Source organism: Mirounga angustirostris, unplaced genomic scaffold (assembly GCF_029215605.1).
Source record: "Mirounga angustirostris isolate CCGP_5_RB_7025 unplaced genomic scaffold, mMirAng1.0.hap1 SCAF_15, whole genome shotgun sequence".
Taxonomy (NCBI): Eukaryota; Metazoa; Chordata; class Mammalia; order Carnivora; family Phocidae; genus Mirounga; species Mirounga angustirostris.
Genome location: NW_026991723.1, coordinates 6,575,584 through 6,589,637, shown reverse-complemented (window position 1 = coordinate 6,589,637; position 14,054 = coordinate 6,575,584). Strand labels below are relative to the sequence as shown.

The window sequence follows — 14,054 nt, the reverse complement described above, 5'->3', positions numbered from 1 at the left end:
TTAGGATAGAGTTTTTGCGGCATTTGAAGAGTTTTTTCCAGATTATGTTTAAAATTGAAACCAAGCCATGTGATGAAGAACTCAAGGGTGGGGATAAAGTGCTGATGGCCTGTGTTGGTGTTGGTTTCTCCAACCTTAGCAAGACCCTCAAGTGAGACTGTCACCAGCTAAGGCCCCAGCGCCTACCGACAAGCAGAAGCTGCCACACACACCCGAAGGGACCAAGTCCACATTCATACAGGACAGGATGTGCTTCTGCATCAAGGATTTCTTAATTTCCCATTAAAAAAAAGTCAGAATATTTAAATAAAAGACATCTCTGTATCATGTGGTTTCTAGCCACCTCTGCAGTGGCCCGGACATTGCTCAGGAGGCCCAGTCATGACGAGCGCTCCCTTGGCTCACCTGAATGAAGAGTGTGCCTTCAGGACACAGCTGTGCTGCTAAAACAGTCTCACACCTGCATCCCTGGGCTTCTAGGGATGCCTCCTCCTGTGAGGACTGACTGCTTTGGGCCTCGGTGTCTGTGTAGGGATTAAGTGAGATAATACGGGGTGGAGTGCACTGCTCCACACGTGTCAATTGGTCTGTGAAGCTCACTTGTCCCTCGTCTTCTGAATGGACTGACATCACGGAGGCAGGTGCTACCCGCCTGTCTGGCTCATCGTATGTGTATGTGGGGCGAGGAGTGCCTGGGGAGGGCAGGGCTCAATTAAAGTTACTGGATATTTTCTCTATCTAACGTGTGCGGTACATTTTCTTTATCCTCATGGTAGCTCTTCGATGTAGGTTTTATTATATTCTTAAGAAAGTTCACAAAGGGTGTTTTATCCCTTTGAAATTTATAATGTAAAGACATTACATCTCCTGATTTAAAGTGCTGCATGTAATAGCGTCAGAGTCTGGAATTGGACCCTACTCACAAGCTACGAAGTCAGATTATTACTGTTTTGTGGATGCTGGTGGAAGACCTGCGGATCTTGGGTCAGAGACAGAGAACTTTGTTACCTAGAGCACAGCGAGCAGCATGGGCCTCATGTTTGTATCGGTTTCCCCTGTCCCCCAAGTCCCACAGTGATGATGTGCAGGGAGGAGAGGAAAGGAGGTGCCGAGCATGCAGTGGGTTTGCATCACGGCCAAGGAGTCTGCACACCTGGGGACTGCTCCTCTCCAGCAAGCCTGCTCTTTCTTCCAGATGGGGACATTACTGCATTGCTCAGGGCTGCTTGCTGTGAACACTGTTAGGAGAAAGGGCCAGGGAAGGGCCTCCTGAGCAGGAACATGCAGCCCATGGTGGGTCGCCCCTGACAACTAACAGAGTCTACGTTTGGTATGTGTATGTGGCTGCAGTTGGTAGGAAGGGAAAGATAATTCTTTCTACGAGAATTACAAATGGTATTCTCCGTCTGGGGGCAGTGAGTAGTTTGAAGTAAGGAAAGGTCTTTGCCTCCCTAATCTTTGTACCCTTTTATTTTTCGGGGAAAAGGGACCAGAGGAAGTCTGCGCTCTCATGACTCGGGGTGTGGGAAGTTGCGGAGATGTAAGCCTAACATGGCAGAGAGCCAGGCCATTTTGAATCATGGCATTCCACTTAGTTTTGTGTTTTGCGTAAGAGATGAACACAAACTTAGCATCTGAGAACAATACCTATGTACCCTCTCACAGTTATGTAGATTGGAGGTTCTGGTGGGCTTGGCTGGATTCTCTGCTTAGAGTCTCACAAGGCTGATGTCAGGGTGTCAGCTGGGCTGGGCTCTGGCAGAGAATGAGCTTCTAGCTCATTCAGGTTGTTGGCAGAATTCAGGTTCTAGGACTGGAATTCCTGTTTCTGGCCGGCTGTCAGCTGGGGACGTCTTTCAGCTTGTAGAGATGGCCTGGATTCCTTGTAACTTGGTTCCCTCTGTCTTCAAGCCAGCAGCGGTACCTTGAATCCTGTTGCATCCAGTCTTTCTCGCGCTTTGACTCTGACTTTTTCTTGTGGTACCAGCTGAAGAGAACTCATGGCTTTAATTGCTTTTACATGCCTCCTGTCTTACCTGGATAATCTCTCTATTTGAAGGTCCCCTGATCACAACAGTACCTGAGTTTGTGTTTGAATAGCCGGGGACCGGGAATCTTGGACGGCCATCTGAGAATTCTGCCTACCACACATGCTGCTGCCGTCTTATTTACTGCTGCTGACGTTTGAACCCAGATCGCCCATGATTAAATTCAGAAGTAAGGGGCCACGTTGCTTTGGACACGAGAGATACTGTCCTCAGGGGCTTTCTGTCTGTTGTAGCAAGCTCTGCAAATGTTGAGGGTGGCATGTGGACTCCAGGCAGATCACTGCAAACAGTAGAAGGGATGTGTGCTCCTCTCTGCTGTGAACACGGGAGGGTCCAGTGTTTCCAGCCCTCCTTCTGCAGTGGGAATATCTGGTAGTGGTGATGATATTGCCAAAGGAGGAGAAATGTAATATTTATTCATACAGCGCGCTCCCAGCCCCTTCTCAAATGCCCTTGAGAAGCAATACCGTTCACTGGGCAGAAGCCATTCTCTGCAGGTGGCTGGTCCGTCTTTGACATTGGGCCCCTCCAGTTTCTGCCTTGTTCTTAGATTCGCTCCTGGTTGGCCCAGCTGCCCCTGGGGTAGATGGAGGAGAGATTTTAGCATTTTAGGCTTGGTTTTTCTGTTCCCTGTTGGACAGAAACAGACCATTCTGAGTTCAGTGAGCCTAGTGATTTTTTTTTTTTAAGGGCATATGCTCCTTTGACCTTGTCGGGGGTCATGGCAGAACACTGCTTTTTGCCTTTCTATCATCTGCCTACTTCTGTCTTTCAACACCCTTCAACTACATTCTGTGTAAACACCAGCCAGCCTCCTTGATCATAATTACTTTACCGTATTCATCAAGGCAGTTGATAAGGGGTGGGAGGAAGCCAGGATATTGCAGCATACCATACTGATGGGGAAAGAGTAACAGGAGGCTCTGTGGAAATCCAAATTGCCCTCCCATAGGCCAGCTGAACCTCATGGTTTGTTTTTAATCTTTTATGAAAAAAAGTGGTGAAGGACATCACCGATTACAGACCCAACAAGAAAACCCCAAAGCTTAAGTTGCATCATGGTGCCTGTCTTCTCATTGTCACTGGACAACAAAACCCCATGAGGTGGCCATTTCCTGCTCAGTCTTTTGTTTCGGGGGCCTCCTCAGTGAGGCCCATGGTGGCAGATAGTTTTATGCTGAGTGGAACCTTCGGAAGTAGGCAGGATGGAGTAGAGGAGTCTGGAAGAAGTGGATAAGATCAAAGGTAGATGGAGAGGAGGAAACACCAGGGAAATAAGGAATTTCCCACAGGGTTGGCCCTGCCTAAGGTGGGGGTGGGACTCACCTGAGTGAGGTCAGGGACCAAGGCGGGCTGATGAAATGGATTTACTGGGGGCTTTGGTCATGGTGTGAGGATTAGGATGTGGGGTTCCATTGGCTTTGCCTGTTGGTACTTAATTGGAGAGCTGTGGATGAGAGTGTGGGCAATGTTTGCCAGTCTGTGATGAGTAGGGAAGCAGCACCACCGACCAGATGCCCCACCCACATCTCCGTTGTTCCTCACCTGACTCCAGGGTGGATGAGAAGCAGCTTGCGCTCGGTCAGAGTATCCACGGTCAGACCACCCTAGCTTGTTCTTCACAAGGACTAATGGTTAATGGGTATGTCAATAGGCACGCCGAGTCTTTTTGGACTCGAGTTGACTAAGTCTAAGAGGCCATTCGAGTGAAATAATTTATCAGTGTTTGGCATCTTACAGAGGCCAAGCCACATCACTCCTTTTCTCAAGCAAATAAAAGCTTTCCTTTTGTCGGGGACTGCTCTAATTCCTCGTCATATTTGGCCCACACCTGCCAGATAGCCTGACCCCAAACCTGAGCACGGGCTCTGGGTCAGCCCTGTTGACCAGACCAGGTCAAGAGTTTTGGTGGAGGGGCCACTCCCTCTCTTCCTGGTCCTTCTGATGCTGGTGGTTCTGGATGTGGTTCCTGCTCTGCTGAGACCCTTCCGTTGGGTCTGCAGGGGAGGTGATGGTAATCTCAGGAGGTAAGGGGGGCGCAGCTTGCTTTCTGGTTCAGCTTGGCTGCTGACCAGCTGTTATGACATTAAATAATTTACATCCCCACACTTGGTTTCCTCTGTGGAATTGAGGTCAGTGTGTGAGATGGTGCCAAAAAAAATCAGAAAGATGCCCACCATTGCCTACTTACCCCGCCAGCCCTCCCCCCCATATTCTCCTATATGTTTATTTGAGGCAGCAGGGAGGTTAGTTGGTGTGAGTTTTTGTTTTATAAATATCAAGATATTTTCCCTGAGGTCTCAGGACACTCTGTTTCTGTTTCCTCCCCATTCCCAACCTTCTAAAGAGCTTTGCACCCAAAAATATTGATTGATTAATTTGTTAATAATGTCTGCTACCATTTGGGAAATGTTATATTCAAACCTATGAATTTCTAGAAATCAGAGGCCAGCTCAAAGACAAAGGATAAGGAACCAGCCCAGCAAGGAGATGCATCTTGAGTGTCCACTCCTTGAACACCCTGTCGCCACAGCCATGAAAATGGTTGGCCCTGCTGCTGGACTCACTGGTGTCCATTTGGGCAACTGGTCCTGGGGAGCAGATGATGCCCTAAAGGAAGGGGTATGGTAGAACATCCTGAAGCTCGTCATAGGTCTTCAAGGAAAGACATTGGTGGGGACCATATATTTTCAAATGGTGCCTGGCGTGCTACCTGGAGGGGTCCAACTTCAGGTTGTGACAGCTTACATCAGGCTCTTTTAAATGCCGAGTTCACTTGGTTCTGGACTTTCTACATACTCCTCTCTCGTCTCACGCTCTGTTTTGACCTTCCTGCTATTTTACCTGTTAGGCAATTAAAGTCGTCTTGCCTAAGATCTGTAAGCTTTGAAGAACCAATGGAAATGTTTGAAAAATACCAGGAAAAAAAAAATCCTGGCTCCAAATTATGCAAGGAAAAGAGCAAAAATTATTAAATACCCACAAAATGAAACATTTCCTTGCTAAATTGTTAAATATTGAGAACAACAGAGATGAGAGTTTCTTTCTTCACAAGCATTTCTAAGCAGACATGACTGCCAAGGAACCATAGCTAATCATCTTTTAAGTGAATTGCTGGTTCCCTAAGCAATTTAAAAGACAAAATTATAAAAAGCTTCAGAAATTATGATGTGGCTACATTTTAATATGTGTGGTTTGATAATGCTGTTCCTAAGAGGCCTAGAAAGTAAAAAGTTGTGGGAGCCCTCCCCTGTCCCTGAGCCACCCTCTTAGACCGAAAGCCTCAGCAGTTCCTGAGGGGGACCCCATCCCATGATGCATCCCCAGCTACATGTTCTCACAGACCCGGGGGGGCCTCCCCTGTCTTGGCACTCACCACCCTCAGTCATTTGTTCCTGAATTGTCCCTGCTGTCAACCTGTGATGGGATGGAGTGAGTTCATCTTTTAAGGTTTGATATGGCTATGATTTTAAAGCTATTTTTGAAAGCCTTTATTTTTTAAAATATTTTATTTATTTGAGAGAGAGAGAGGGAGATCACAAGCAGGGGCGAGGGGTAGAGGGAGAAGCGGACTCCCCACTGAGCAGGGAGCCTGACGCGGGGCTCGATTCCAGACCCTTGGGGTCATGACGTGAGCTGAAGGCAGACGCTTAACTGACTGAGCCACCCAGGCGCCCCGAAAGCCTTTATTTTTAAAAAGATTAATTTAGTAATTTCTGAGGAAAGCTTTTGGTTTCTCAAGTTTCAGTAGAGCATTGGGCAACTAACTACAGTAGGAATGAGTCCTGTGTGAACCCTAACTGTGTTAGCTGGTGTGTGGCTTTGGGCAGGGCCTGCATCTGAGGCTCATTTCCTCACCTGCAGAATGGGAATTGTCTACCATCTACCCTGGGATAGAGAAGATTTCTTAAACATAATGGTTATGTACTAAATGCTAGCTGTTGGTCCCTGGTGAAGGTTCAAAGCAGCTTCAGCCTAACAGGTTAGCATCAGCATGAGTCACAGGGTTTATCTTTAACATCTGGTACATGGATGTGCTCAGCTAGAAGGCCAGAGATGAGATGGTGGCACCTACGTGGGCTTGGGGTCAAACTGCCCCATGACAAATGTTGGAGTTCAAAAGAGGGCCTGCAGGCATCTCCATGAAGTTCACCTTGTTCCAGTGCAGAGTGCTAGGATCTGTGCAGCCAGGGTGAACTGAAAAGGCGGGCTCTGCCTCAGGGCTGTTGGATCCTAGAGCTAGTGCACACACCAGACCCACCTGAGGAACTACGATGTCGTTAGAATTCAGCTCTCTCCCACCTCAGCCTGCCTTCTTCAGTGCTGTCCTCCTCCTGCAGGCATTCTCTTGAATATCCTATTCTCTCAGCAACCATGGTGGACAGAGAGACGGTCTCTGCCCAATACTTAAAAAAAAAAAAAAATCCCTCCGAGTTGTGTCTCCCTCTCCTGACTACACAGTGTTTTGATTGACCAGATCTGGTCCACTGTAGCACTTTCCAGAGCATGCTGCATGGTACACAAGCATCATGAGATGCTTCCCCTGGAAAGGATTGTTAGAGGTGTGGACATCGCTATAACCTCCAGCTCAGGTTTGAGCATCACAATGTGCGTTAATTTAGCAGAGGCTCTGCGAAGTCCGACAGTTGAAACTGTCTTTGTTCATCCTACCACTTTTCAAGCTGACTTGACCACAGGACTCTCCATACCTGCCAAAAAAAAATTATATATATATATATATATATAAAACACATAGTGCTTTTATACTGCTGATCATACTTTGGGTGTTCCTGGTCTTCTGGTACTTTTTAAGGATTTTTTTTGGAAAAGATCAACTTTTCCAGTCTTTTTTTTAAATTTTATTTTATTATGTTACTCACCATACATTACATCATTAGTTTTAGATGTAGTGTTCCATGATTCATTATTTGCGTATAACACCCAGTGCTCCATGCAGAACGTGCCCTCCTTAATACCCATCACCGGGCTAACCCATCCCCCCACCCCCCTCCCCTCTAGGACCCTCAGTTTGTTTCTCAGAGTCCATAGTCTCTCATGGTTTGTCTCTCCCTCCGATTTACCCCCCTTCATTTTTCCCTTCCTATTATCTTTTTTTTTAACATATAATGTATTGTTTCAGAGGTACAGGTCTGTGATTCATCAGTCTTACACAATTCACAGCACTCACCATAGCACATACCCTCCCCAATGTCTATCACCCAGCCACCCCATCCCTCCCCCCCCCCCCCACTCCAGCAAGCCTCAGTGTGTTTCCTGAGATTAAGAATTCCTCATATCGGGCGCCTGGGTGGCTCAGTCGTTAAGCATCTGCCTTCGGCTCAGGTCATGATCCCAGGGTCCTGGGATCGAGTCCCACATCGGGCTCCCTGCTCGGTGGGAAGCCTGCTTCTCCTTCTCCCACTCCCCCTGCTTGTGTTCCTGCTCTCACTATCTCTCTCTCTGTCAAATAAATAAATAAAATCTTTAAAAAAAAAAAATTCCTCATATCAGTGAGGTCATATGATACATGTCTTTCTCTGATTGACTTATTTTGCTTAGCATAATACCCTCTAGTTCCATCCACATCAATCCAAATGGCAAGATTTCATTTTTTTTGATGGCTGCATAATATTCCATTGTGGGGTGTGTGTGTGTGTGTGTGTGTGTGCGCGCGCGTGTGTGTGTATACACCACATCTTCTTTATCCATTCATCTGTTGGTGGACATCTGGCTTCAACTCTTCCATTCTTGATTGGAGTATTTGTGAGAAGCTGAGCAGTTTGAGGAACCTGGTGGGAAATCCAGAGTCATGTCTAACCCTTGCCCCAGACTTACTGTATTAGTCACCCACACACATGAGCTTCAAAGCAGCAACCACCAGCCCCACCCATCCCTGTACCATCTTTTCTTCCTGTCAGGGCTTCGAAGAATTACAAGGGTCAAGTATGGGGATAGGCGGGGACTTTTTTCCCATCATGTCATAATTATGGTGTCCCTGGTTTCCTGAGCTTTGCATTGACAGTTCCTTACTTCTTGGCTCAGAACCTTAACATGGCAGTAGAGCTCTTGAGCTCTCAGGAAGAAGAGGTCAGAAGATGTGTGTAGAAGTTCTGACTGGGGGTCCAGGGAGAGTGCCAGAGCCTTGTGGCTGATTAGCCCAGGTCTTGGTAATAGGTCAGGGGAGGGGGTCCATGGAGAAATGGTTGGCGGTACTCTTAGCCTGAGCTCCCAAACATCTGGATTTTGAAAGAACTCTGATGGGGGCATCACCTACTAGCAGATGGAAGATAGTGTTTTTGAGGCAGTGGATCTAGGAATGGGGAGAAGGCTTGGGCTTTTTAAGTGGGCTTATAAAAGGAGACTCCTAAAAAGAAAAAAGAAAAGGGACTCACACTTAAAACAAGCCCCTGCCAGCCCTGCTTCTTTGCTAATGGGCTCTCCAGGAAAGAGTCTGCCCGTGTACTCCCTGAGGGTCTTATCTAAAATGTAGACCTTAGGTGGGTGCTTTCTAAAGCAGCTGATCTGTACGTCAACGATAAACTTCTGCAGCTCCTGACAACCTGAGTGGGTGCTGTTTACAGTCCTGAGTTTTGCCTTTGGGAGTTCAGAAGGTGAAAGAACAGCAAAGGTTCGATCAGAGCCCTGAATTTGACCCAGAGTAGGAGCTAGCGAAGAGAACTTGAACTTCCTGTCTACCTACCTGAAGAAGAGGGGTGCAAAGGCATGTGGAAGACAGCTGAACCTCAGGCTGAGGGAGCGTGCGGCCAGCGCCTCTGTTAACAATACCAAGAAAACAACTCTGGCAAAACCAGGGGGACTCCAGGGAGAACAGCAGTGGGTGGGCAGCCCCAGTGCCTCAGGGGCTGTCCTACTTGTCTAATCCGTTTGCCAGGAATCCTTGGCCCCAAAAGGACCGTGAACACTGAACACATAATACAACTGATGCAGTCTCGTGTGGCTCCCTTTCCAAAATGTTAAGCACTACTGCTATTATGAATAATATATAAATTCATTGTGTAAAGCATTACTGAATTCATTCTTTTTAAAAAAGATTTATTTATTCATTTTTAGAGAGAGAGCGAGCACATGTGTGCATGAGTGGGGGATGGGGGTAGGGGGAGGGACAGAGGGAGACTGAAAGGGGGAGGGACAGAGGGAGACTGAAAGGGAGAGGGAATCCCCAGCAGACTCCACACAGAGCACGAGCCTGATTTGGGGCCCGATCCTAGGACCTGGATTGACCCAAGCTAAAACCAGGAGTCCTACGCTCAACCGACTGAGCCACCCAGGCATCCCTACTGAATTCATTCTTGTTCCATTAAATACCTTCTCAACCAACAGATTCTATTGTGGAGAAACAGGTTTGTGAAAATTTTAGATGTTTAAAAGAGCTGAGATTCCCATATTTTTTTGAAAAGGCTGGAATGACTCTTACATTGTGTAATTATGTTCTTCCCAGTAGTGGTCTCCTGTTGATAACCTACTTTGGTCATGTGATTATTCTGGACTGTTCTGGAATGTTTGCTTGTGTCGGGGTAGGTGAGGAGAGAGAGAAGTATGGGGTCCTGGAGGTCAGTTCAGTTATTGGGACATTCTCAGTTGTCACTCAAACAGGTGAAGTTCCATTTGGCATCACTGATCTGCTGGTGGTGAAATGTCGTCCAAGCTAAGCCTCCTCACTTTGAGATCAGTTGATACTTTCTTCCCTCAGGATGTTTTCCTCCACAAAGCCTCAGCCTTCCAAGTTGCCCAGTGCCTTGATTTGCAATTGTCATTGCCATATGGATTTCTAAACACTTCTCCAAACTTACGTCAGCCTCACAGGACTTATGTTCAGACCTATAGAAGCTGTGAGACGTCCTCAGGGCCACACAATGAGTAGAGAGATGGAACGTGCACACAGAACTTGTGCTTCCTAGCTCTGAACCATGATGTATGAATTTCTCTAGCTGGCCATACCTTGGTGCTTTTTTAAATGGGTATTATTTAAATATTTGTTTAGTATTTATCTAGAGATGAGCAGATGAACCTTCTGTGAGGGGAGGGTAGAAAAGGAGCACCCCAGATTTCCACATCTCAGTGGAACCAGAGCCCAGCTTTATCATGTTTGTTGACTTAGGAAGCCATACTAACCAGGATGTTTTGTGTTTCCTGAGTGTAAATGACTGGAAACAATCAGACTGAAGCAAAAATGGGGATGTATTGACTCATTTGAAGGAAAAGGCCAGGGCTACATCTCATTTTGGGCCTAGCTAGGTCCTGAGGCTTAACTGATGTCATCAAGACTCATCACTTTTCTCTCATATCTCTGGTCCTTCTCCTGGGTCCTTCTCCTGCCCTGTTCTCTAGCAGGATCTCCCCACTGATGGTGGCAAGAGGCTGTTAGGAGTTCTTGGCTGCCCCAATAGAAAGAGTCTAACAGTTCTCAGAAGTATCCCCAAAGAGTTGAGTATCATGGAATTGACTTTGGTCATTTGCCCAAATAGTAATCAATGACTATAACCAGAGGGATTGGTTGCTGTGATTGGCCATGCTTGGGTCACATGCCAACACCTAGAGCCTGGAGTAGTCCCACTCCCAAACCACATGCAGTGAATGTGGGGAGGTGGTTCCCCAAGGAAACTATGATTTCTTGTGCCAAAAGGCAAGGAAATGGATGCTGGGCAGACCAAGCCAACACACGTACTATAGAAATGTCCTTATGTCCCCCTAGCTCCCTGCAGTTAATCAGAATATTGCTTTAAACAACATTCAGGCCACTCCCTGAGCAGAGAGCTGATCAGTACAATTTTCCCTATTTCATTACAGTATAGGTTGGTTCCCCCAGCACCTTCCCAGCTGGCTCCCTCTTACACCAACTCTGTCTTCACCAAGTGAGTAGGTAGGAGAGCAGAGGAGCTCACCCCAGGACAGAGTTCAGAGCAGAGCCCGGCCCCACGTTCCTAGCTGTTGGCCAGCAAGCACGGCCACTTGGCTCTTGGGCAAGCCCAGCAGCGCAGCTTTGCTTGTCCCACAGCCCACCCGGGTCCCACTGGGACTGAGATTGGTATGGCTTGGAGCTGGACCGAGAGATCTCCATACTCAGGATTGAAGGCAGTTTGGCCCGAGGCATTCACAACCTGCTGACGGCTCTGCGGAGATGTGCCTGTGTAGCTACTGCAAGGGACTCCGTCTAGCATTCCCGGTATGTGTGTTGATTTAGGTAAAAGAGCATGCTTTAGAGTCCCCCAAGAGAAACGTCCAGAAGGAAACATTAGGCCGATAACAGGAGTAGCCTAGGCATGTGAGATTGGGGAGGGGATGTTCGCTTTTTGCTTTACCTATTTTCTGTTGTTGAGGTGGTTTAAGGGCGGCTTAAGGGGGCGGGGCTCTGAGCTGCAGGGGAATAGAGGGTATGTGGGGGGGATTACTCTTGGCCTTGATCGCAAGGTTTGAGGAAGACTGGCAAAGTACCTCTGATGGGGAACTGCGTGGGAGATGGGGGTTGGAGAAAAGACTCAGGCTACCACACACCCAGAAAAGTAAACGTCTTCAGAGGGTAAGGACTTTTTCCTCCCAGTGGCACTGACCCTGCTAGTCAGTGGTACTTAGTACACTGGATCTAACACTGTCAACGCCCCATTGAGTGGCGGCGGGCATGATGATCACTGCCCTACCAGCCTGGCCTCCCTTCTGGGCAATTTTGCAGGGCATAAGAGAAAAATGATGACTAAACCAGCCACACCTGGATGTTGACCTAAAAGGCAATTGCCCAGCTTACTAGTTAAGCTTTACTCCAAATGACTTTAAACTCCTTCCTGTCATCAAATATGTCCTAAAAGGATTTGCAGTTGCTGAGAACGTCTGGAATAATAAAGTATAAATTCTAAAGGCAACATAGAGCTTACAAAGAGTTTCTCTGTTGAAATAAGGTTATTGCCTTCCCAGGTGATTACTTGGAAGAAGATGCTGTTCATTTGCATCAGCAGGGATGCCCTTCACACCACTGATCTGAGAATGTCTGGTGGCCCCAGTTGTACTTGGAATTCCCCTTCTTGCTTTTCTCTCCCTCTACTGATTGCTTCCCAGAAGGGGCCTGGGTCTGTCCCTGCCTTTACTTTAGTTTTTTCTTTTTTTCTTGCACTAAGTGAAATTGACAGTGACTGGACTGACCATGGCCATGCATGTATACTTCTGAGTCATTCCTACCTGGACACTATAGTTCTGGGCCACTAAAGACACTGATAGTTCTGGGCCACTGAGTTTTTTCTTAGAGAGTCAGCAAGAGAAAAAGAAATAGTGAAGGGGATAAATTGGAGTCATTTTTTTCTTTCCTATTTCTTCTTTCCTTTAGAAAAGTGCAAAAGAGATGTACCTGGAGTGAGATGAGACTCTAACCCATCAAAGGGTGGGCATTAGAAGGAGATGCCCAGAGGGACAGGGATGGGGCACAGGAGTGTGGAAGAACACTGGGGACAGAGCATCTGGGCAAGAACTCTACTGTGTGTTCCCCTGGGGTCTTTTGACTGAATTTCCACTGGGCCTACAGCAATGTGGGCCACATGGTTATGGTGTGGGAGTGGGTTGTCCTTAAGGATAATTCCAGTCTCAAGGTTTGACACATTTTTAAGTGCTATATCCAAAGCTGAAAGAAATGCAAACAAAACAAAACAAAAAACCCAACAACCCCAAACCCAGGATTTCATTTCTCTCCTCCATGACAATCTCCACTTTGGTGTCCTTGGATACACTAACCTTTCTGGGGAGGAATTTAATGGGGTGTGATCCTTTCCACATCTTCCCTAGATCCAGATACCCAGAGATTTCTAGAAACAGAGAGCTCAGGTTGGGCTTGAGCTGAGTGAAGGGAGGAGTGGGGGCTAGACAGGACACTGAGGCAGGGGCAAGGCAAGGGCTGGGGTGAGGGGAGGAGGGACGAAGCTGCTGGTCACCCACAGTGCCTGGGGGAGGCTTGCGTCATACAGAGAAGCCTGACCTCGGGTCACTTGCCTGTGGAATTTCGGTCACTAAAACCTGTGTGGGCTAAAGGATAAGAACAGTTTGCTCTACTCCTTGGCACCGACTTCACTTGAACATTAAATCAATAAATGCCAATTTAATGGAGCCGTTGCCGGGAATCAAGTATCTGACATCTCCTGGGAGGAGATTTTTTTTTTCCTAAAACCACAACTCGCCCCTTGTTGCTCTTTAGGTTATTCTTTGTCTGTAGGAAAATGGCTCCCCATCCACTCTCCTCCCCGCCATTTGACAAGGCCTGAAAACACAGTCAGCAGCGTCTCCCACAATTAGCCGGAGGGCCAGGAGTGTCCAGGGCAGAAGGGCCTCCCAGAAGGCAGAGTGAGGAGTTTGTGAGTGAGAAGGGAGATTATGGTCTTTTCAGAAGAAACACTCTAGAGGAGAAAATATTTGGGTTTCAATTACCAGCTCATCTGAATCTCTGTTGCAGCTTGTTGAGACACCATTGTCAGCAGGACTGCATAGCTCTTAGCCTGGGTGCCTTTCATCCTGTGCTGTGCTAAGTCATCCCCATCTTCTGTGAGTTTGCTGCAGAGAACAGGTAGCCAGGCTGGGGTCTTCTGGGTGGTTGTCCTTGGGACGGAGATGCCAGGCTCCGTGCGTGCATCACTTCTTGTCGGCCCCCCATCTCCCGCGCTTTCCTGTGCCCTGGGTTGGCTGTCCAGAGGTAGTGTTGGGTTGTGGGGCTGGCTGTTGGGAAAAGAGAAGGAGGGTCCCACATTCTCCAGGTTGGTTAGCATACACACTGCCCAGACACGGGCAGGGAATGGGGCCTCGGGTGCCGGCCATGGGGCGCCTGTCTTGCCGCGGGCTCTGTCGAGGCATGTGGTTCTCACTGTCTTCATCCCCACCTTGCAGCCAGTCGTGAATGCCACTTCCTCAGATGTTTGAGTCCTTTGGAAACTGGGCTCTGAACTCAGTTCCATTTGGATTGACTCTGGCCACCTTATCAGAGTTTCCATCTAAGTCTGCAGTGACCCTAGAGCAGGA

At 47.7% G+C, this 14,054-nt stretch overlaps 1 protein-coding gene across 2 annotated transcripts in view; it reads left to right on the top strand.

Moving 5' to 3' along the window:
• The window catches only part of RCL1 (RNA terminal phosphate cyclase like 1), a 90,855-nt gene that overhangs the window by 62,616 nt on the left and 14,185 nt on the right, over positions 1 to 14,054 (top strand). Inside the window, exon 9 of one of the 2 annotated variants that reach the window (XM_045882165.3) lies at positions 5 to 737. The exons of the other annotated variant lie outside the window; for it this stretch is intronic. Coding sequence (XP_045738121.1) covers positions 5 to 155 — 151 coding nt within the window. The 3' untranslated portion in view covers positions 156 to 737. Of the gene's footprint in view, positions 1 to 4; positions 738 to 14,054 lie in introns of those variants that run through there. 2 annotated transcript variants of the gene reach the window in all.